Source organism: Gymnoscopelus microlampas, assembly GCF_963454915.1.
Source record: "Gymnoscopelus microlampas genome assembly, chromosome: 3".
Classification (NCBI taxonomy): Eukaryota; Metazoa; Chordata; class Actinopteri; order Myctophiformes; family Myctophidae; genus Gymnoscopelus; species Gymnoscopelus microlampas.
This window is the reverse complement of record NC_139940.1, coordinates 10943052-10967446: the sequence shown is the minus strand read 5'-3', so window position 1 is coordinate 10967446 and position 24395 is coordinate 10943052. Positions and strand designations below refer to the sequence as shown.

Below are 24395 nucleotides of genomic sequence, written 5' to 3'. Positions count from 1 at the left end.
CACAACGCCTCGCAGCGATCTGCTATTTTCACAATATTTATCTGTGGAACCAACTCGAGTCAAACTAAATTGAATGCCCTAATTCCTACATTCATGCTTGCCAGGGTGGGGGTGCCCAGTTCAAATATGATTATTTTGGGGGAGTCCCCACCGGGGGTCCCCACCCAGTTTATTATTTTGGGGGGTCGCGGCCTGAAAAAGTTGAGAACCGTCTTAGATAGGCTACTTCTTCAATCAATTATTCTGATGACGACGGGCTAAAACACCACATGGCTCCCTCTCGATGTGGAAAACTTATTTTCTATTTTAGAACTATTGCCATAACATTTTCGAGTGCCAAAATGCAGCCCTCCCTATATTTGCATTTTATAATTGATGTGTGCATGCGCGTTCGTGCTATAATTGTTGCTTGTGATATAAAAAACATCAAAACCATGAGCATTTTATGATAATATAAACAAACATGTTTGAGAGGAAGTGTAGGCCTATATTAATTGGATAGGTAGCCTAATTGATCTTGTTCTGATCATTAAAATAAACAATATGACACACTGCCACATTCTATATCCCTCGTGTTATTTCTGTGTGTGTGTGTGTGTGTGTGTGTGTGTGTGTGTGTGTGTGTGTGTGTGTGTGTGTGTGTGTGTGTGTGTGTGTGTGTGTCGCCTGTTGGCCAATATAAAATGGCAAACATTTCTGATAATAAAATGAGAGAATGGTGCAACTTGGAAAACTCCAAATGAAGTTTTATTTAGGAAAATATTCTGTTCAACTGTACCCGAAATTTATACAAAAATAAACGGTGTAATATATATTCTTGTAGCCTACTGGAATAAACATTATTCTAGATTAGGCTATTTACGCCATTAACTTACCTTATATTTGCGTGACCTATTTATGCACTCTCCACAAATACTAAAACTGACTATAGGCTATATTTAAAGCAGAAAGTCTCTGAATAATAATTGAGGGGTGCATGGGGAATGGAAATATTTTCTATAGCACTTTTTAATAGCTCAAGTTTTGCAGGTCGATTGTTGTGAGCGTTTCTGAGAAAAAGTCAAAGGTTTCCGCGGACAGAGTCATGATGGGACTATCCATGGAATCTGACAGACTGGGGGAGAACGAGGACGACGAGAAAACGTTAAAATCCTGCAAAGTAGAAGCGTCCAGGCCATCGGGGGAGTTGTGGTGGTCAGCTGCCCCTCCGCCAGATGCTCCTCCGTCCGGGCCTATTGTTGCCAGGCACAGAGGACCAGTGGGCGACGACGGGCTGGGAAAATGTTTCACATTTTTGTCATTGCTGTCAGTGGAACTTTGGGTATCTCCATTGTGTCCATTCTGTGGCTGCTGTAAGGTTAAGGTATTCTGGTGGAAATACCGCTCTCTCTCCAGGAGCGCCCCGGATACCACACTGTTGTTGCTGTTGTTGTTATTGCTGATGGCGGGCGGCTCGAACTCGTCGTCTTCGGCCCCGTCGTCCAGGTATCTCCCCTCGCTGTCCTGGTTCTCCTTGCAGTGCGTCTGTCTCTTGTGCTTCATCCTGCGGTTCTGGAACCACACTTTCACCTGCCGCTCGGTTAGATCCAGCAGGGCGGCTATCTCCACCCGCCGCGGCCTGCACAGATACTTGTTGAAATGGAACTCCTTCTCCAGCTCCAGCAGCTGGGTGTTGGTGTACGCTGTCCTCAGCCTCCTGGATGCCCCGCCGCCACCGCTCTCTGCCGTCTCTGGTGAACCTAGAAATATTAAATAACGGACGTGTATAAAAATGAAACATATGGGCTAGTAGGGCTACGATGATGCATTAAAGGGATAGTTCACCAACTTCACCCCAAAAAATACTTATTTTATATCAATTACACACCCCACGAAGCCTTGAATTCATGGAGATTCCTCTTTGTTTTTTCGGATTCCTAAGCCAATAATTTGAAAATACTTGGACGACGGGGCCGAGGACGAATTTGATCAAATTATTGGCGTAGGAATACAAAAATAAAAATAAATCTCCAAGAATCCAAGGCTCCATGCATGGGGTGAATAATCAATATTTTAAAAAGTAATTTTAAGGGTGAGCTATCCATTTAAATGCAAAAACCACAGTCAAAAAAAGAAAGAAAAATACGTAGGCATTATGGTTAAGAGGGAAAACAAGAGGCTCAATGGGCAAAACTCATTTCTGGAGAACAAGCAACAAGCACTGTGAAGATTTATGGGCCCCAGGCAGAATATGATGGCTCTGCGTGGACAGCCCAAAAGATTAATGGACATGCCAGCTGTCGGGTCGTGTAAGAATAATCTATCAGTCTCCATTACTGTCAAGCATTAACATTGTTACACTGCATCACAAGTCAGCACGCTACTTGATGAGATTAAAAGAATGCTTAAATCAAAACCCCGGCTAACGTTGTTGTTGTTTTTTTTTAAATGTACGCCCACACTGTACAAGCCATAGGGGCCTATAATAAGTTACAAATCCAAAACACAGAGAGAGAAAGGGGAATTTGTGCGTGGGGGGCTGGCTAGCCTGTATCCTCAGACAATAAGGAAAGTTAGATTGAGGTTATTAATCATTGTCTTGCCTTGGGGGGAGAAATAGAGCGGCGACGAGTCGCTGGTCGCCGACGCGGCCGTCTGGCTTTTCTTGACGGCTTTTTTCTCTTTCATCCAGGGGTACTCCGGGGGTAAGGATGCGGCCGGCAGCGGACTGCAGCCGCTCGCCGGCTGCTTTGAGCGGCCGTGGCGTGGGTGGCTGCCCGGGTGGAGGCTCGGAATGGTGTGCTCGAAAGGAGGAGGAATCAGTGTCGACGCCGAAAGCGTCGAGCTCTTGATTGATGAACTTTGAAATGCATCACCGACAGGGGTAAGAGATGTCAGGCACTCAGCAAGCGACGGCCGACTGTTGATAAAGCCACTTTCTCGCCCAAATTCGTAATTCATCTCCTCTCTATCGTCGCTGTGTTCAAAATTGCACTATTTACAGGGTAATTTAGAGGAAACGGGAAATAAATGAAAAAATTAAATAAAAAATAAAAAAATCTGTCAGATTATAATATTTTCATAAACTAATCTAAAGTGTATATAGTCGTATGGAGACCACTATGCCATAAACTATTGCTTTCATGAGGACATGGCTGGAATCAGACCGTGCTGCCTGTCACATGATTACATCTGCCCAATGACAATTTGGGGTTTTATCAAAAGACGCCACTGTCCTCTGTGATTGATCGAGAAACTCGGAGGGGGAACGCCTCATTCCGGAGGTAGGGGGCTGCTTTTATTTACACATTTTTGGGGGCATGTCGACGTTCGCTACTGCCCCAAATGCAGCCCCGTGTTAAGAGCTCGCTGCGCGTGCGTGTTTGTGTCTGGCCTGTGCCTGCTTGTCTATCTGTTTGTCATGTGCACGTAGGCGCGTCTGCGTGCGTCGCAGGCCAAGGGTGCATAGCCACTGCCACTGGTTCTCAACCTTTTCAGGCCGCGACCCCCCAAAATAATCTATTTTGAACTGGGGACCCCCCAAAATAATCATATTTGAACTGGGGACCCCCCCAAAATAATCATATTTGAATATTTGAGTTGAGGCATTACATTTAGTTTGACTCGGTTCCACAGGCAAAAATGTGAAGCTTGTGAAAGAAAATCTACAAGCTGATCTAAGCTCACAACGCCTCCTAACGCGAGGCGATGTGAACTTGTATCAGCTATTTCACGTTTTGCCTCTTAATTATTATTTGACAATTTGGCCAGTGTTTGACCGCTTTTTATAGTATAATTTGGTGAATAGGCCTACTTTGGATTCAGTAATGGTCTTTTTTTTAGATATTAAAAAGGTCTTAAAAGTCCTTAAATTGTCACTTTAACTGTCATCTGGGGACCCCACAAAAATCACGTGGGGACCCCCCTGGGGGTCCAGACCCACAGGTTGAGAACCACTGCTATAGTGCAGCCAGCGTGTGCTCAGCTCGGCGTGTTTATTCCATCCGAGACAGACAGCCCACAAATCATTTCAGCACCCTGCATTTAAGCTCTGTCTTCTAATGTAACGACGGCCGCAGTCGTTATCAGAGCAACTCGTTAATCTCCAGACTTCTTGAAAGACTTTACAGCGCGTTGGCACACACACTGGACATCCAACACGAGTTCTATCCACACTTCTTAGGTCAGACTCCGCCCCTCCCCCAAAAGACAGACAGATAGGTATGATATGACATGAGACATAAATATGATAGATAGATATAGACACATAGATAGATAGACACATAGATAGATATAGACACATAGATAGATATAGACACATAGATAGATAGACACATAGATAGATAGATAGATAGATAGATAGATAGATAGATAGATAGATAGATAGATATATAGATAGATCATACATACATACATACATACATACATACATACATTACAAGTACAAAGGCCTACATACAGAGACACATAATATAAGCATACATGGGTTAAATTAATATGCAAATTTTGGATATTATGCAGACATACCCACGCACATCACGAGACAGAACAGAATGGCTTTGCTGTGTGAAACGTTGCGGTGCGACTGAGAATAATTTCGGTCCACTAAATGATATCTGCTTGCTTCCCAAGCAGATATCATTTTGTGCATTTCAAAAGGTGGATTTAAACGTTATGGCCAACCTTTAGCTACCTCACCTGATTCAATTAAGTCATCACATCAACCCCAATATCTCACTATACGTCAGCAGCAGTTTTCAGTTCAGATTATAGGCTAAACATTGCAATGTGATGATTGCTACTGTATAGTCTGTAGCCTCAAACAGAGTAAACGCACAGGGAAGCTAAGGCAGTTTATTGCTTGGACTCTAAACAAAGAGCCCTGGAAGGCTGCGTGTGATCAATCTTGCTCGCCAAAAGGTCTGACAGCTCGGTGCCCTAGAACACACTTAAACCCTCTAACACTCTCCCCTTAGATCATATATGGTCAGGAAGAGGGGAACCACACGGTACTTGTGGAAGAATCTTCAGCTTAAGACATTTTTTCTTCAGTTTATATACAATTTCTGAGAATATCATGCCTATATATTCCGTTTGGCTCCAAGGCTATTCCTTTGCTTCTAACGGTGATAGGTGAGATTGAAACTGCTGTTTAGAAGACAAACGTACAAGCCTTTTCGTTTGCCAAAGGACAATTGTGGCAAAGCAAAGAACCGAGAAGAGAAGAGATGGAATTGACTTGCTTAGTGGCGAGTAAGAAACGAGTGGAGCTGCTTTTACATATAAGATGAATTGTTTTGCAGAGGTGAGTGGGTGTCGGCATCCATGCGAAGAAACCCATTCACTCCCACACCTTTCTGTGAGCTTGCATCGTATACGGACAAACATGTCGTTTTAACGTATTTCATTTCATTAAAAAATATGACTTTAAATATTTATTCTTGAAGAAGTACATTTGAAGTATGCACTATAGCCTATTTGTGTATAATATTTAAAGTTAACCTTTTGTGAGATAGGCACCATGAAAGCCTTATAATTTATAGCTGTAGGGTATATACTGTATATAGGCGTTAGGCAGTAGGCTATCATGTAAACGAAATGTGCAAAATGTCCACTTTTCAATCATCCTATTTTTCACAATAAATAATAAATGGGATAATGAGCATTGGGGCGTATATATTGTGAAACAATATGCAGAAAATATGGGTTATCGCATCCCTTGCACTATATGGCTTGCATTTTTATTCTATATTTTTGTCAAGTGTTATACTTATGTCATGGGAGTATAGAGTCAGGCTATATTGTTTTTATTTATTTATCGTGTAGCAGGTCTAGATACAGGTGTGGAAGCCATTGCTGCAAAGAGAACAAAGAACCTTCTCTGAACAGGCTCCATAGACCTAAAACTAATAGAACCTAAATACTCGTGGTCACTTCATTACTTTTTATAGTAGGCTATTCACACCGACACGGCTTTAATTAGTTTCAGCCGTATAGCCTACTTGATTCCAGCCTGTAAGAGAAACATTTCATTGACAGAACAGTGTGTGTTGTTTGTGTTTGGCTGGACCTGAGTTCGTTCGCCGTCTGTTACCTCATCAAGTGCTGACATCTGGAAAGCATGGCCAGCAAAGCAAAACCATGAGTGACTCACTGTGCTTTTCCCCCCAGTCAGATATTTCATAATTTATTCATGGTAGCCTATGTTACATTGTTTGTTTGTTTGTTTGAAGAACATTGAGAAACAACAAACAACACATTGATGTAATAAATATGCCACCAGGCCTATCTGTCTGTCTGTGGATAAATAAGGGTGGAATCTTTCTTAAATGACTCAGTTATTAATGATTATGTTGTTAAGACGATATTGTCTATATAGTGCTTCTATAATTGTATTTATTTAGAATCATAATTAGTCGCCTGAAGCGTGCTTGTGTCTGCAGGCCTGTGTTTGGCACATTGCTCTGACTGCTGCTGCTAGACTGACGGTCATATTTCGGATAAATGTACCAGGCTACAAACGACGATCTATCCATCGCCAACATTAGCTAGCCAACACACACACACACAGTGGGGCAGAAGAACATTATGATAAGACTCATATTTAGGCTGGCTACTGAAAACAGAAACAATAGCCTACATGCATCGCATAATAATCACCTTTTGCAGATACTATTTACTGAAATGACGTTAGCATTAGCTTAGCTGTAGCCTATTAGACTATAATTTGGCCTCACAACATATCAAAAGACGTGGACGGTTTGGCACTATGTGGCATAGAAATAATGTAACAGTAAATTATTTCCATTAACGGCTACAATCTTTCCATATTGATTTCATTGAGCCGTGTATGTTGCAGACCTGTGTATGATTTAATGTCCCTGTACAGTTCTACTCACATTGTTCTCCAAATAAAACATTTCGGTTTCCTTCTCCAGTCCAAAACTCAAGTTCAGCGGAACTGACAAGAGAACAGTTTATAGGTTTAGTAGCATATAAGATTTACCAGTTACAGACAGACATAGCCTACAGACAGGGGGGAGAGAGAGAGAGACAGACAGACAGATAGATAGACAAACAGAGAGAGAGAGACAGACAGACAGAGAGACAAACACAGAAAGAGAGAGAGAGAGAGAGAGAGAGAGAGAGAGAGATGTGAGGGGGATGGGTGGTGAGCGCTTCAAAGTCTATCAGTTCGGCATTTGGATTTAAGCAAAAAATAGTTGAAAACTGTGTTCAAATTTGGAAAATACTATATGAGAGCGAGAAATTCACCCATTATAAAACTTTATTACATTTCATGCAATCAAGATTCCATAGAATTAATTTAATGAATTATAATAACCTATGCTGGAACATGCTGAGAGAATACATATGAATGTCCAATTATTAACCAATTTAACCTGGCATCCTTATTGTGGGCATGTCATAATTGGCATTATATTTTTAAATTACCAAAATGTCCAACTTATAGAGCTTTAAAAAAATGTAAAAACAATAAAATGATAAATAAATTAGAATAGGGCTTGGTTAAACCCTTTTGGAGGAAGATTTTTGGAATATTTGAGTAATTGGTTGGGAGGGATAATAATACCAATATCCCCAAGGTTGTGTTTATTAGGAGACAGACCCAAGTACAAGACATATCAAGTGGCAAATCTTCTGTAATTATGGCAGGCATCACTACAGCTGTCAGGATAATAGGTGTTGGCAAACATCCAACTGTCCAGAAACAGAAAGAGTGAGCCAATACTACAAGACATCTATGCTCGATAGGATGATTAAAATAAACAAAAATAATACACAATAGTGATATTATTACTGACAAACCTGTAACGTACAGTATATTATATTATATATTTTTGCATTTCTGACTTATAAAGTATTCAATCAATCAATATCAATATATATATATTATTATTATTATTATTTTATTGCTATTATTATTTTATGCTATGTTCTATGTACACAACAGAGGAATATATCATATGTTGACAAAGAACTGGCATCTATGTGTTAAAACAATTGAAAAAATACATATAAATAAATACATATAAAACAAGCATCTTTTCTTTCTCTGTATTATTATGTATTATGTATTATTTTGAATTAATATATTTTTTGTTTCAGCCAAACCTACCATGGCTATGTTTCCATAACTTTAAAACACACATACTGTATATCATCTTAACATCCTCAACTAAATATGTAATTCCGAACACCCTGTCAGTCTTTTCCTTAAAGTTAATGAGCTAATAAAAAAATATGCTTTGAGAATATTTTGCTAACACACAACAGAACGAGCAGCCCATATGCTTTGAGATTTATTCCAGAAAGCATTTGACATTCAAGGTGATAATGCTTTTTGCATCAGGCCAATAGCTGATAATTGACTGCAGCATGCCATTAATCTATTTACCACTGCACTCACTACTTTCTTGTTGTTTTTATAGCATGCACAGTCCTCCGCACAGCACCATGACTCCAGTTAAGCACTTAAACCCTATATACGTTTGTTGACCAGGGTCCCCCAGGGGCCTATCCTTGGCCCTCTCGTTTTTTCCCTCTACACCAATTTCTTTTTAGCGAAAATAGCTGATCTACATCTCCCAATGCATCACATTCTGCTATTATTCTGCTATTTTCACTGACAATTCAACTATTATGATATATGCACAGAATAGTGACACTAGGGTTCAAGTGGTTAAAACACCTAAAGTTCATTGTAATCTGTATACACTAGTACACAGATTAGTATGAAAAAAAGTGTTCATTTAACTCTGAGACCTAACTTTAACTCTGAGGTGAATACCCCGGAACCCAAAATATATTATAATATATCGTATTATTTCAGAAATAGTGAAAATAGCCAATCAACAAGCTCACAGCAAATTGATATGTAACACGCTGTGAGCTTTATCTGCTATTTTCACTACTTTAGGGGGGAAAAATGATTTTTTTTAAATTATATTTTTGAAAATGTCTGAAATTCTTATAAACATGTTTTGTTTGTTTTTTTGTTTTTGTTTTTACATTTCAGAATATGTTTTTTTTTTTTTTACATTTTTGAAAATTCTTTGAAAATAAATAAATAAATATGAAAAGGATATAAAATGTGATATTTAATACCCAAATATGGGTCCCGACCCATTGTGTGGGAAACAGTGGTGTATTGCGTACTGACAGTAAAGTTAATTGTGTTTAACAGACTTTTATTGAACTTAACTGAATGCTCTGGATAAACATGGTGGCCAGGTGTTCCAGGCAGGGCTGCTCCTCCAGAGTTCAACAGAGGCCCTCTTGTGCAGGGTGCCGTGGTGGTGTCATGATGTGTGATGTATGGGGGTCACGGCGGGCCACGCTGCAAACAACATCCAAGGCACTTTGTGTTTGAGCAGAAAACGTCTCTTCAAATGACACCGTTCACAACCATTCTCAAACTAGAGGCGGAATCCCATTCAACACACATTAGCGCATGATCATGTTTCATACACAAACGTTTCTTATGTCAAAGTCGCTCGTTCAGAGGCGTTCCGATAGAAGTGAGATCTTGAGTAAATAGCATTTTATTGAAACTGATTTCCGTTACTTTCATAGGCCTATCCTACCTGGGATTCGAATCCCCGGTCGAATCCCTTTCCCACCCTTCTTCCCCATAGCACTTGAAATCTAATTACTTCATTGAGTCCCCCAGGGGTCTATACTAGGCCCCCTCCCCTTTTTCCCTCTACACCAAAGCTCTTCGCTGAAAATAGCCGATCATGAGCTTGTAGATCAGCCATTTGTACTGAATGTTGCCCCAGAATGAGGACGTTAGGGTTCATGTTGGGTGGTTGGTGCTCCCCCCTCCATTTCCATGTGGTTGAGTCCCTGGACCTTTCTGTCAGCCCCCTCGCTGTCCATCTCAGCAGAGAAAGGGAGTCAGTGGATTGCCTGCCCACTCTTCTCTCAAATAAAACACCCACGTAAAAATTCCACCCAGCATGTTGGAGGAAATAGGATCGGGGGTAGACTATAGGGTGTGGGCAGCTATGTGTCCTTAACCTAAACCCTATATACTGTATACTTCGTTGACCGGAGACCCCGATGGGTCTATACTTGGTCCCCTCTTTTTTTTTCTATGTTCGCCCCAAGAATAAGGAGAGGGGCATATAGGGTTCATGTGCAAGAGTAGTTACACATTCCTGCCCTGCAGGGATTGTGTCTCACCCATACTGTCTCACTCTCAGCAACTTTACAACCTTTTCTTTCCATTTTGCTCCCAATTTAGTCATTATGTATGCAGTCCTCGTCACTGCCAACCCTCGTGTTACCCTCTCTGATATAAACTGATACAACATGGAGTCACCAGCAGCTTCTTTTCACCTCATTTACACCTGAGTTTCACCAGGAAAGAGTGTAACGTGTGTGGAAGTTCATGCTAGCTTCTCCAGTTCCCTTCCCCATTGAAGAAGGCGGGAGGGGGCAAATGTTTACCATTAATGTCCAGTCTCATTTAACCACTTAAACCCTATATACTTTGTTGTCCGGTGTCCCCCAGGGGTCTTTACTCGGTCTATAAATAGCCGATCTACAAGCTCATAATGCGTATAGCGTTGTTTTTATTATTTTTTATATTTAATAATGCAATCGTCTATTCTACATGAAAGAGTAATGTGTACATCCCTGTCCACAATGCACACATGTACAGTACATCCATAGAATTACCCACAGCGTATAATAATTGTATCACATTTTAATTATGCAGAATTGTGGTTACCTCCAGTTTATATTGTGCTTTTCAGCAAGTGCACTTTGCACTGTGATCATGCACTACGTAGCACACTTTTTTTTCTTCTTAATTTTTTACACTCTCAGAGTCAAATGAACTGAGGCTTTTGCTGTGCACTATAATGGAGCAGAATTAATTTAGCTTCCTTCACTTCCCTTTTGTCCCCATCAATAATTTATTGATTCCATGTGGACTTGGCAATTATCATTAGGTGAGGGTTCCCTGGTGTCTAACCAGTTAGCTTAATGACAATATAGCTGCAATGTCCCCGGTTTGATTCCCCCTCTGACATCTATTACTACAGTATATCCTCGCTGTCAATTGGAAATGTGGAAATGTCCAAAACCGTAACTTTTCAGGAAATGGAGCGGAAAAAAAACATTGTGCCATGTTGTGAGCTTGTAGATCTGCTATTTTCAAACAATCTGACATATTTTTGAAACATTTTAACAACACAAATCTTGTATGGGGGTCCCTGGCACAAATACATATTATTGTGTGGGTCCTTGACATGAAAAGGATGAGAACCACTGGTCTACTATAGAACTGGCGTTCATTTTGTCATTTGGGATAACAACAAGACTGAAGAGCAGGGCCATTCATTGGCTGTGACAAAGAAAGAGGAGAGAGGGGGGGGGGGTGCATGGGAGGGAAAGAGGGAGGGGCAGAAGGAGGGACAAATAGAAGAAGAACAGTTTGGGGGAGTCTCACCGATGGGGTGACTCAAGTCCAAAAGCAACTGTGGCCCAGTCAAACGCGCGCGCGTGTGTGTGTGTGTGTGTGTGTGTGTGTGTGTGTGTGTGTGTGTGTGTGTGTGTGTGTGTGTGTGTGTGTGTGTGTGTGTGTGTGTGTGCGTGTGCGTGTGCGTGTGCGTGCGCGCACACCTGCAGGGACACAGTGCACTCCAAATTTTCGAAATGGGGCCCAGGTCCACATAAACACCACAGGGAAGCTGTCTGAATCCTCCCTAAAACATCCGGGACAATGCTCCACACGTCCCAGACTCTTCTCCCTTCTGGCTCCCAAACTGTGGAACAAACTCTCCATTGCAGTCAGAAATGCAGATTCACTCCCAATTTTCAGCCTTAATCTGAAGACTCATCTCTTCAGACTCCACCTTAGCCCGTAGCACTTGACCTAGCCTTGATGACCATGCAGTCTTATGCAAAGGTTAAAATGTAATTTAGATAGCATGTTATTTAAAGACAAATTCTAGGTTCATTTGTTTTGCTGCCATATACAGTCTCTAGTTTTAATGTACAGAGTATTATTTTTTGATATTATATTGTTTAGACTGATGCTAGGTTCCTATGATCTTAGATTACTGAGGCATTACACTGTCTCTATGCATTTGAAGTGTTGACCTTGCTTAAGTTGCTCTGGATAAAGAGCGTCTGCTAAATGCCTAAATTTTAACATGTTTGCGATATGTAAATCAGTGCAGATAACACACAGTAGACTCATATCAAGGGCATTTGTCCACTTGAACCTTAGCGTCTATATTCTGGGGTGAACATTAGGAAAAATGCTTACAATGAAGGGATGTATGCAGAGTTAAACAGGAGGATCCTAGTATAGACCCCTGGGGGACCCCCGGTAAACAAAGTATGTAGGGTGTAACTGTAAGTGGTGAAACGAGGAACACAGCATCTTTCAAATATGATACCGTACCTGTATGATACCGTTAGAATGATTAACACATGAGGAAATATTATGTTACACCTGAGAGACATATGAGACTGAATGGGTACCACATTCATTCAGTACCACATTCAGTCAGTGTGTTTGTGTGTGTGTGTGTGTGTGTGTGTGTGTGTGTGTGTGTGTGTGTGTGTGTGTGTGTGTGTGTGTGTGTGTGTGTGTGTGTGTGTGTGTGTGTGTGTGTGTGCGTGCGTGCGTGCGTGCGTGCGTGCGTGCGTGCGTGCGTGCGTGCGTGCGTGCGTGCGTGGGGGGGTGTCTGTCTGTCTGCATGGATTTGCATGCACACATCTAAATGTGTGTGTGTGTGTGTGTGTGAGTGTGTGTGTGTGTGTGTGTGTGTGTGTGTGTGTGTGTGTGTGTGTGTGTGTGTGTGTGTGTGTGTGTGTGTGTGTGTGTGTGTGTGTGTGCGTGCGCGCATGCACATGCATGTACACACCTGCATGTGTGTGAATGTAACTATGGTGTGTGTGTGTGTGTGTGTGTGTGTGTGTGTGTGTGTGTGTGTGTGTGTGTGTGTGTGTGTGTGTGTGTGTGTGTGTGTGTGTGTGTGTGTGTGTGTGTGTGTGTGTGTGTGTGTGTGTGTGTGTGTGTGCACATTCACATGCATGTACACACATGCGTGTGTGGGTGGGTGAATGGTGCATGTGGGTTTACCAGTCTCTAAGTCATCAAAGTAGAATTTAGGAATTACAAGGGGATTAATTTCACAAAAGACTAAAGCTTCTAATTCACTATTACCTTTCGACAGATAAGGTAACAGTTTAACTCTCTTGATACACTACTCCAAGCTTTTCTCAGCTCTGGCTGTAAAGAGTAAGAACCCCTGACTAAACAGAATCCCTCTTTAATTAAGTAAAGGTCTTTAAAGGCTAATTTACTGTATAAATGGCCATAAAAGACACACAGAATATGTAGGAGTGATAGAACTTTTATGATGAAAAGGCAAGATTATCAGGGCACATATATTTTTTGATAGTACCACAACACCAGTGCCCAATGTCATATAAAGGTACACCATTAATATGTAATGTTTTACAACTTAGGACACTGCCTCAACTTACTGCATTATGTTATCTATTGTTTAAGGATCAATGTGTTCATTGTTCTCCGCTGTCTATATATTACACGCTCATTTTGCACTGTCTTTGAACCACTATAGTGCTTTTATAGCCTTTTGCAATGTTGTTTAATACAGGTAATAACATGCATACCTGCTATACTGTACTGTTTTGTTGATGCCTGCAACCATGCCTGTCTACTGTTTTTGCATCACAATGATTAAGTATTTTTGTACTGATTACGTATGGTTTAGACACGTTGTTCTCAACATTTTTCATTTTATGTATGCATTAAGCCACGGACCCCCATATGATTTTTATCCCGGGGACCCCAATGTACACTGGAAAAGTTCAGTGTACATTGGAGTGTTCATTTAACTCTTACAGTGTAGAGAGGACCCTTAGGGGTCCATTTGGTTCCATTTGTACACTCTCAGACCTGTAAGGGTCCATTTGGTTCCCATTTAACTGTCGATAATTTTGCTGGGGACCCCCTGGAACCCCATCAAGGTCCCCTGGGGGTCCCTGGACCCCAATTTGAGACCCACAGGTATAGACCAGGGTGTACTTGTGTGTCCATGAACGTGCAGAGGCTATTCCATTCCATCATGCTGTGTGGTGATAATAGCTCTAGCAGGCGTTGACAGACGGTCAGTGTATTTTTGTCACAGACTTGTACCTTGTGTGTCTCATGTTTTCATTATTCTGTTTGTTTGCAGGCTACTATTGTGTGCTGCAATGCTGCATAGCCCACTTTCTCCATGGGGGACAATAAAGTAGTCTATCGCCCAAATCTCGAATCTAGAAAAGAATTTACGCTGGCCCTAGTCATGTGGTAATAAAGACCCTAATAAAATCTAATCTAATGAAATAGATAGCATTGATCTGAGCAGCAATCATAAAGAAATGACCCTGTCCAGTGAGTGAAAGCGAGCCCCATAACATTAAGCCACGTTGTTCCTCAGATTAGACACTGCCGCCCCCTGGTGGTGGAAGGACAGTAGCAACACACACACACACACACACACACACACACACACACACACACACACACACACACACACACAGACAGACACACACACACACACACACACACACACACACACACACACACACACACACACACACGCACACACGCACACACGCACACACGCACACACACCAAGAGGCCTATGACCTCTGTGCCTATGATGACCAACATTAGGGAGATAAACATTATGTTCAGGGTAGGATTTACTTGGGAACATAAGGTCTGGAATTAATTAATTAATTAATTACTCTTTTTTTTGGTGTGTGTGTTTCTTGTATTAAGAGCCACCATTTACGGGTATGACAGGAAAATCACAATTACTTTCTAAAACGTTACAGGTCAATTTACACAAAGACATTTTTGAAATAATGTTTGTAACACGAGATTCAAAATGAATATGTCACGTAGGCTATAGCCCATGTTCCATATATTCACATATTCCATGCGTTCTCTAGGTCTAAATAATCAGCAAATATACAAATAGGCTACCTTATGTACAAAAAGCTAAGCCTATAATGTGTGTGTGCTGTGCCAGTCTCGATGTAAACAGAAGCATACCAGTGCGTGTCAAAATGTATGCATGCTATCTTAAACGTTTCAGTGCGCATATTTATAGGCCCAACTGTTCGTTATACAAGCAACATTTTGTCTAACAACTGTCGTGAGATGCAGCCTGCAGGTTTAGCCTAAACAATGTTTTAATCTGTACGATAGAAACGTGAATTATGAAATTGGCTGAAGTGCGTGTTTCTGTTGAATGTCGTTGGCAATAATAAGTTGATAATAATAGCATAATAATATGTAGGCCTAATAATAATAATGTTATAATAACGAATTACTATTATTATTATTACATACATAATAATACATGTATATACAATTAAGGTCCCTTTAGTTGTTGAGATGCTGTTTTTTGTCGCTGTACATTTGTAGGCTACATTGGCCAGGGTGAAATGTGTGTCTGCATTTCACCCATCCTATATTCTCTTTCCAATGACCTCCAGTCAGTCCAGGAAAGCAGCAAACGGTCAGAGCGTCTAATTGCTGGTGGACAGTTGTAAAGCAATTAAAATAGAGGGGGAAAGCCAGACTGCATGACAGCGCTCCAGTTTTATTGAGCTTCTAGGATTTAAACCTTTTAAGGCAGACCCATCTGTGTTACCCCCACCCCCCACACACACACCACCGGCCCATCTCTCTTGATCTCCTGTGTGTGTGTGTGTGTGTGTGTGTGTGTGTGTGTGTGTGTGTGTGTGTGTGTGTGTGTGTGTGTGTGTGTGTGTGTGTGTGTGTGTGTGTGTGTGTGTGTGTGTGTGTGTGTGTGTGTGTGTGTGTGTGGCATCACACTTTTTCTTTAAACATATATCCTCCAGCAACGTACGTGTGTGTGTGTGTGTGTGTGTGTGTGTGTGTGTGTGTGTGTGTGTGTGTGTGTGTGTGTGTGTGTGTGTGTGTGTGTGTGTGTGTGTGTGTGTGTGTGTGTGTGTGTGTGTGTGTGTGTGTGTGTGTGTGTGTGTGTGTGTGTGTGTGTGTGTTGTTATTTTTCTTCATTGAGACCTTGAGACCTTTCCCTCATTGGCGCACATTGATTCACCTATATTAGACATCGAACTCTCCATCAAGCTCCCATGATGTCCTCGAACGCCTTCCCTTCCTCTTCCTCTCTATTTACACCCTATAAACAGTTAAGCTGTGATTGGGGTTTATTACAGCAGACCTATGGTGACCAGTTCAGTTTGCCAGGACTGAAGCACTGGGGCCGCATGCGGGCCTGGCCCGTCCGGGAAAACATTTACTACTCATGTCGTGATTGGCAACTCGCAGGCCCTTAAACATAACATCTCAGAGGAGAGATTTGGTTGCACATACACGTGTTATATATTTAATTGTATATAATATTTTTGGACTATCGCGGGTGTGTTTTCGTGCATTCTGGTATAGCCTGTCAATGGAGTGTCTAAATTGAATAATACAATTGTGAAAGAGCTATGATATCTATATCATATGGGGTAATTAAAAGTGCGTAGGCCCACTCGTTACAGTGAATTGATAGTAGCCTATATGTATCAGGGGGAAATATATGTTAACTTCAGCATATAGCCTGTATTTACACACTTCATACAGTAATATATATATATATATATATATATATATATATATATATATATATATATATATATATATATATATATATATATATATATATATATATATATATATATATATATATATATATATATATATATGTCTGTATATATATATGTCTGTATATTTTCTAATACAGGTATCAAGAAGGCAAATACATATACAGCCATATAGCTATAGAAGCTTTTCAAGGGATTACCCGGTGTATTTTATTCTCAAATTATGTCTGTGCATTTTTAGATTAAACATAGACTTTGAAATTAGTTCAGTAATTAGTCCTATATGTATAGATTATGATCATTCTAAATTGTTTCGCTCCCACGGTTTTTTTTTTTTTGTGTGTGCAAATAATGAATATCACTTTGGAGATAAATGTTTGCTATACAAACTACTCTTTATTTCGCATAAGACTTGACAACGAGGTATTTTAAGAGTGCACAGTGATGCCCCATATATATTCACAAATGAGTCAAAACTTGGCATTTAAAAAAAATAAACATTGCAATGGCAAAAACCAATAACTTAACGTTATGCAAATAGGTAGTCAAAAACATTCAGGTAGTTAATGCATACACATAATAATCACGGACAATTTCAATTCGACTTCATGCAAAAAGCAAATGGCCTAGTTTACTAGGTTCTGTGCACTAAACACAAAAACACCTAACATCCTGACAGGGCATTAAATGTCCTCTCACAAATATGAACCACGGAACATCATAGAAAACGATCCAGCATTTCTTTTCTTTTCTTTACAATAACAACACAACACCTATGAGTGTATAGCTGAAGCAAATTATGGATAAACTCACATTTTTGTTCGATTTTCTTCCCTCGAAAGAAAACAGACTAGGCCTACAGCCTGAATGTTATTCCATCACTGGTAGGGTACAGTACAGGCAACACCATTTAAATGTCTCTCCTCCGGTCTTTGTTCCCCTTCTTCATCTTCATGCGGCGGTTCTGAAACCAGATTTTGACCTGTCTCTCGGTCAAATTCAGCGTTCTTGCGACTTCGTATCTACGGTCGCGGGGGAGGTACATGTTAAACAGAAACTCCTTCTCCAGTTCGAGTATCTGGTGCTTTGAGTACGGGCAACGTTTTTTTCTGGTCGATTTCGCGTGAAGCCAGTTCGATGAGGGTTCATCTGGAAGTGGAGGATGGAACACCGTGAGAAAATACGTTGAATTTGGCTCACAATCATAATACTGACCTAGGGGGTCCTCAAAGTTAGTACCACAGGGGGGCCGCCAAATCTTGTGTGATAGGATTCTTTTTTTTACTTCACCACTTGAACCCTAGCATCCCTATTCTGGGGGGAACATTAGCCGAAAATAGCAAATCTACAAGCTCAGTCACAACTCTTGCAGCAAGGCATTGTGAGCTTGTAGATCTGCTATTTTCAGATTGACTATTTTCAGCAAAGATGTTTTTTGGGGGGAGGGGGGGGGGGCTAAGTGGTTAGTGGTTATTCTGAAAATATACATTAACATGAATCCAACACAACACTACACAATGATAGTGTTGTCAAACAAGTCTATGAAATCTATGCAAAAGTTTAATCTGCAACACAATTTTCTACCATATGTAGTGGGGGTCCCTGCTTCATCTCTCTCTTAGCTAAGGCCTGAAAAACGTTGAAGACCCCTGCTGTATATACGTAAGCCCTGTGTATAGGCTACTTCGTCATATGTCAACGAAAATAGCATAGGCTATCTGCAGCAGGCTCCCTTGTGGTGTGAGCTATAGCCTAGATGTGCTATTTTGTTTTTTAAGATTTTGCCTATAATAGCATGTCCAAAATAGGGACGCCAGGATGATAGTAGCTAACTGATGGCCTAAGTTATGCTTTACTGACGGATAATGCTGCTCTTTCCAAAATAATGCAGTTCCCTTTGGAGTAAACGTTTTGATCTGTTCGCAGGAATAGCAGCTCATTATAATAAATGCATAAACATAAACTTGAAATCAATTACAGAGTGATGTTTACCACATGCACTCCCAAATAGCTTTTTGGATACGTTTTATTTCTACTGAAAACGAGAACTGGTGTATCATTGCATAATAGTGAGACAATATAGCAAAAAATTGACCAGATCCTGTCCAGAATAGAGTGGCTATGAGTGGAAAACGTCTATTGACCAGCAGGAAGGGACATTCATTCATACGAAGGTAACTGAGACGTCCTACACTCCTATAGGATAGCCTAATAATTGTCTCCATTGTAGCCTATTGTATATGCTTGCTATGGACCTGATGAATACAGGCTAAACTGATCGATAATAGCTTAATAATAGGCATATTAAGGAGACAAGCGATTCGAGGCCGGTGCTGAACTCGTTGCGCATTATAAAGTCAAAATGTATAAATCTGCATATAGCTTACTTGGATCTAATATCTTCTTTACTTCGGACGCGCTCTCCACGGCTGCAGGCTTCGACGAGTTGGACGTGGTGGTCTCACAGGAAATCTCCGTGAGAGACGTCCCGTTTTCAATGTCAGGCAGAAGAGGTGTGTGCGTTTCCAAAGTTGTGCAGTCACCACTCCCAACGAGGGGCTCGGATTTGATGTCATAATGCATGGCTGTGGTCGGTAATCCCGTTAGACACAGGGACGCGGAGACCGGGTCCAACGCCCAGGAGCGCGCAAACATTCCATCCGTGTCTCCGGTCGTGTAATGGTGGTGGATGTAGGTCGGTGTCACCGTGTTCGGGGGCTGGGCCGAAATGGGACTCCAGGATCCACCGAAAATAGACGATTTTGCCTGCAAAGGGCAAGAATCTGGTCCGCCATATTCAGTTAGCATCGTGTGCCCTGCCTGTTCCACCCCTGCGGCTGCATACCTCGGTGCCATGTCCTCCTGCTCGGGAGGAAGACGCGAGTCAACGTAATAGCTTCCTAATGTCGACATGACAAACACGCTGCAAAAGACGGTGCACTCATACAATATTTAGAAAAGCTTGTTTCATGATACCCCGCCGCTTATTTTGCTGCACTGGGAGAGCAGAATACGTCCAGTAAGTTGAACCTTGCCCGAGACTGGATAGGGTGGCTGGAACACGTGATCGTGGGACAGAACAATAAATAATAAATCAGCCTGCTGCTCTACTAAACCGCCACCATTTTCCCCATCATATTTTAATAGCAAAACCATACGCCTTTATTGGGAGATGTTTCGTTTTATAAGCTATAAACGTTATTATTTTGGTCAGGAGAGCCGGTGTTAGTGGATGGTCGGACATGGTGGTATATGGGAGTGGGGGCCCAACAAATGAATTGCCTGTATACTTCACAACATCCCCATAATTGTGAAAACACTAAACAACCAATTAGCCTTGCACTACAGCAACTTTTATATCCTCAGAAATCCCAGTGAAGACAGTTATTCTCAACAAAAATGAATACGGTCATATATCCTTTCCAGATCCGTATATAGGGACTTGTGGTGTGTTAGTTTGGGGAAGATAATACTTGATAGTCCTTGTGCATTTGTTTAATCGAAGAATCTTGCAGATACTGCATGTGAGATGAAGCAAGCACCACAAGCACCACATCTGGACATATTCATATCAAGGACTGTTCAACAAAAAAAAAGAAAAAAGAAAGATTCCATGGGTTTAGAGACGGTATAAATCGTTACAGGCAGTTTCCATTTATGGACCAAAAGATGCACATTAAGGTGTCCGTAATAGACCTGGGTCTAGGCTTAAGGCAATCTAAAACAGAAAGTGGGGGTGAGGTTATTTGGGTGCCATAACGTTCGGTTTTATCACGGGGCAATTCGGTTGTTTTTCTTTAGGTTACAACCTGGCTGTCTGGGCTAAATATCGCCAATAAACCTCGTCTTTTGTGTCCATTCTCTGGCGTAAGCAGACGCATCCGGCATTTTCCAAGGCGTGCATGGGAACGCTGCCGCGCACGAGGCAATGGGGCAGACTGCAATGATCATAACCGAGGACTTGTCTGTCTTTTCCCCCATGCTTATACAGGCGCACAATGCAGCGCATTTTGACCTGCAGTTTAATTAGCCTTAGTCATTGCTATGGGAAGAGGCTGCTCGTAACAATAGACTGAGGCCTAAATTAAAGACAAGATTCTAACTTTATTTCACTTGGACGCAAAATGCAACCTCTTACATCAGACTGATTATTTACTCTACACATAGTAGCCTACCCAGACAACAGACAGCGTCTGGGTGTATTTCTATATTTAAATAAATTGTTAAATGAATAAATAATGCATTCATATTTCTATTTTTATTGCACGCAAAGCACGCTGTAACTTGCTTTGAAACACGAATAAAGGCGTACTTGTATTGTTTTACGCACAGTATATATTATAATGCAATGTTTTTTTCTTTTCCTTATTGGAATGGTGTGTTTTACGCACGCAGACGCTTTGCGTAATCTGAGCGTAATGATTAAAGTAACTGCAAAACCGTTAAATGGAGGAGATGTGACGACTTTTATTAAGGTAATCAATGCAGTTTCGTGTTGTGGGAGAAAATAAAAACTCAAGCCACCACCAACATGAGACTAGTCCTAAACCTCTCCACAGCCCCCGACTCTCCTCTGGACGAATAGGACATAATTGGTGCCAAACAAGAAGCTTGTCTGATCTGGAAATTCATTAATAGACAACTATTATCATATTTTTACTATTATCACTATAGGCAAGGCCTAAGTTATTATTATGGTATTGGTGCCAAAAAGGCACTTTTCAGGTCTAATTTTTTTTCTCATTTTACTATTATCATATTTGTACTATTATCACTTATAATGCGTCGTGAATATATTTCGGAAAGCCGCAAATGAGCACGCATACAACAGATTTCTATATTGCGGTACTCATTAAGGCCTATTGCGATTATTTGGTCTTTTAATTTCTTAAATGTGCATCATGAAGTAGACCTATATAGGCCTATATAGATTTTTTGTTTACATAATACCCAACCACACCTTTCTACACCTATTGCATTAGTCCTTTTCACATAACTGACAGTTACACACAACGATATCCAAGTTGAGTATAATAACAGCCTAATCTGTTTTATAACAACCCGCTTACATTCAATTACAATGTCGCTGCCAAAGAATGAGCAAAGCATTCCCATTTTTAATCTAAATGCAGTGTTTGTTTTGTTTTATCCTTTGGTAAATATAAATGCTCAACTACAACTGGCAACTCTGCAAACGTCAAATGCGCTGCATCCAGTAATAACACAATCCTGTTGCAACAATGTTAAATATAAAATATATAAATACACATTTAAATATTTGAAAGGCCATATGGTCGAAAGATATCAAAAGAAAATAAAACTTGCAAGTACACTTTCTTTTTGGAAGCAATAAAAAAAATTCTACAAATGTATAGGGGATGCTTTTTTATTATACTTGGCCAGCAAAAGTGTGCAAATATTTATCAAACCTCTTGGGTGTCTTTAGCTCTGACATGAAGGTCTCTGAACGCTGAAACATCACAAGAAATCCCAAGGGTTACTCCAGCATGCAGATTCCAATGACTGACTCAATTATGTACAAGCCTATAAAGCCATGACACATTTTTGTCACATCTTGAATATTTTTTTTTGTATACACAGCGGATTTGGACATCATATCTGTAGACATTTATAAATACATATCCACGACAAATAAAAACAGACGTGAAAGTAAAAATGTCATCAAAACAAACAATCAATAAGTTAGCGGATAGGTCTGACTATCCGTGGACATTCTTTCTTCTCACAGTTGTGGTGGGATGACCGGGGTGGGGTGGCTGGGATGAGGGGGTCGCCCTTGCCATTGATGGTGGAGGGCGCCATGAGACGGTTTGAGTGGTTCTCAAAAAGTGGGATCCAGGGACCCTCAGGGTTCCTTGGGGGGGGTTCCAAATGGACCCTTACAAGTCTGTAACTCTGAGAGTGTACAAATGGAACCACATGGACCCGTCAGGGTCCATTTGGTTCCATTTGTACACTCTCAGAGCTATGGGGGGGGTCTTTGAAATGTTAAAGTTTGAGAACCACTGCCGTATACACACACTGTTCCTCTCATTATGAGAAACTGAAGTTGTTCGAGAGCTCCCGGATTCTGTTCTCGCGGCTCATTTTTTTCAGTTTCATCCTCCGGTTCTGGAACCAGATTTTGACCTGTCTATCAGTCAGGTGCACGCAGCGGCTGATCTCCAGACGCCGCTCCCTGGTCAAGTACATGTTGAAGAGGAACTCCTTCTCCAGCTCCAGAGTCTGGTGTTTGGTGTAGGGACACCGCTTCTTCCGTCCACTCTTCGCCGTGAGCCAGTTGGCCGTCTCCGGTTTGCCATCTCCTATTAATAAAACAATCAAATAATAATAAAACGGATTAATATACATTTAAAAATGTGTGAAAAAACAGACAAAACAGAAGTATAGGCCTACAGCCTATACTTAGCCTAAACAGTATGTTTGGTACCGACGCAAGTTTACGTTCTTGACATTCAAGGAGGCTATGTTATCATTTGACGAAATGATATGGCTATTATGCTTGACCACTTGAACTATCCCTATTCTGGGATGGGATTCTCACAACGCAACACCCTTGCAATGTGTTGTGAGCTTGTAGATCGGCTATTTTTGGTGAAGGGGAAAAGGTCGGACCAATTAGGCCTCGACGACCCCGGTGAACTAAGTATTAGTTTACTAAATGTTTATTTTTTTTTAATGGATCAGTGTCTACATCCAAGACAAAATAGCTTCTCGTTTAAAGCTCATGGACCTATATACGCTTTACGTGTAAGGACAAGTTTACCAAAGGCATTGCGCCCGGAGTGGCACAAATAGGCATATTAGATCATCAGAATAACAACTGTGTTAGTTTTTACGACTCACGATTATGTTCTGCATGTGAGCCAAATAATTGGCGGCACAGACGAAAAGACAAGTGGATACTGTTACATTTCACATTTTAACATTTGGACCATGTTGCTATTAGTCTGTCAATTGCCCACTATATTCCTCAGAAGCCTGCAGGCCATTACACATTTATTAAGACATAAAACGTAGCCTACACAGTCTGCTGAGATTATGGGTATGCCTTTTATGAGGGGACGGCTGAGGACATCAGCGTCTTGCATTGGACAGATGGACTGGGCCGGATTGGCCTTGCTGGTCCTCGTCATGCAATAATAAAAACACGAGGGGAAATCCCAGTCCATGGCCTCTGTTGTCAAAACCACAACCACGTCCATGTCTTTAGCAATGAGCTCTACCCCCAGAGTATTTGGGAAGCGCAGCCGAAAAGAACGCACGATTTAAGACAGATGAAAGGGGCCATCATGCGTAAAAGCTATGTAAACAATCAAACGTATTGAGAAGCTCGGGTCTTTAATAGGCTAATCGTCACCTTTAACGGCTTTTTCTGGGCTTTCTGCACAAGTCTCTGTTGGTTCGGGAGAGGACGAGTTTTCCGAAGACAGGCGGGTGTCCTCCTCGTCTTTAGCCGGGGCGCATGGCGCGGGGACGGGCGCCTCTTCACCGTCCCTCCGCTCCGGATCCACCGACGCACCCGGGGGCTGCGTGGTGTCGAAGCGCGCGGGCCGTTGCAAAGTAAAGTGTGTCAGGTTGGGCTGAACCTCTTGATAAGAACCCTTGGAGGACGACGTGTACGTCTGAGACAGACGGAAATAGCCAGGAACGGGAACAGTGCTGCCAGTAACCGGGCACGAGCCGGGCGG

The 24395-nt window shown here is 41.4% G+C and overlaps 4 protein-coding genes across 4 annotated transcripts in view; all 4 read right to left on the bottom strand.

The window, feature by feature from the left end:
* The window catches only part of skap2 (src kinase associated phosphoprotein 2), a 135813-nt gene that overhangs the window by 25379 nt on the left and 86039 nt on the right, over positions 1-24395 (bottom strand). The window lies entirely within an intron of this gene.
* On the bottom strand, positions 736-3090 carry hoxa2b (homeobox A2b). Its single transcript, XM_084053822.1, has 2 exons — positions 2583-3090; positions 736-1739 (listed from the first exon to the last, which is right to left on the bottom strand). Exons 1-2 carry the CDS (start codon positions 2938-2940, stop codon positions 1009-1011), a joined length of 1089 nt encoding a protein of 362 aa, XP_083909948.1. The 5' UTR covers positions 2941-3090; the 3' UTR covers positions 736-1008.
* Positions 17594-19779, bottom strand: hoxa9b (homeobox A9b; the record flags this gene model as incomplete). The annotated part of the gene is made up of 2 exons (XM_084052201.1): positions 19071-19779; positions 17594-17832 (listed from the first exon to the last, which is right to left on the bottom strand). Exons 1-2 carry the CDS (start codon positions 19594-19596, stop codon positions 17594-17596), a joined length of 765 nt encoding a protein of 254 aa, XP_083908327.1. The 5' UTR covers positions 19597-19779.
* The window catches only part of hoxa10b (homeobox A10b), a gene marked incomplete at both ends in the record, with an annotated part of 2114 nt that continues 456 nt past the window's right edge, over positions 22738-24395 (bottom strand). The window contains 2 exons of the mRNA XM_084052508.1: positions 22738-23009; positions 24065-24395. The exon at positions 24065-24395 is cut by the window's right edge and continues 456 nt beyond it. Coding sequence (XP_083908634.1) covers positions 22738-23009; positions 24065-24395 — 603 coding nt within the window. The remainder of the gene's footprint in view (positions 23010-24064) is intronic.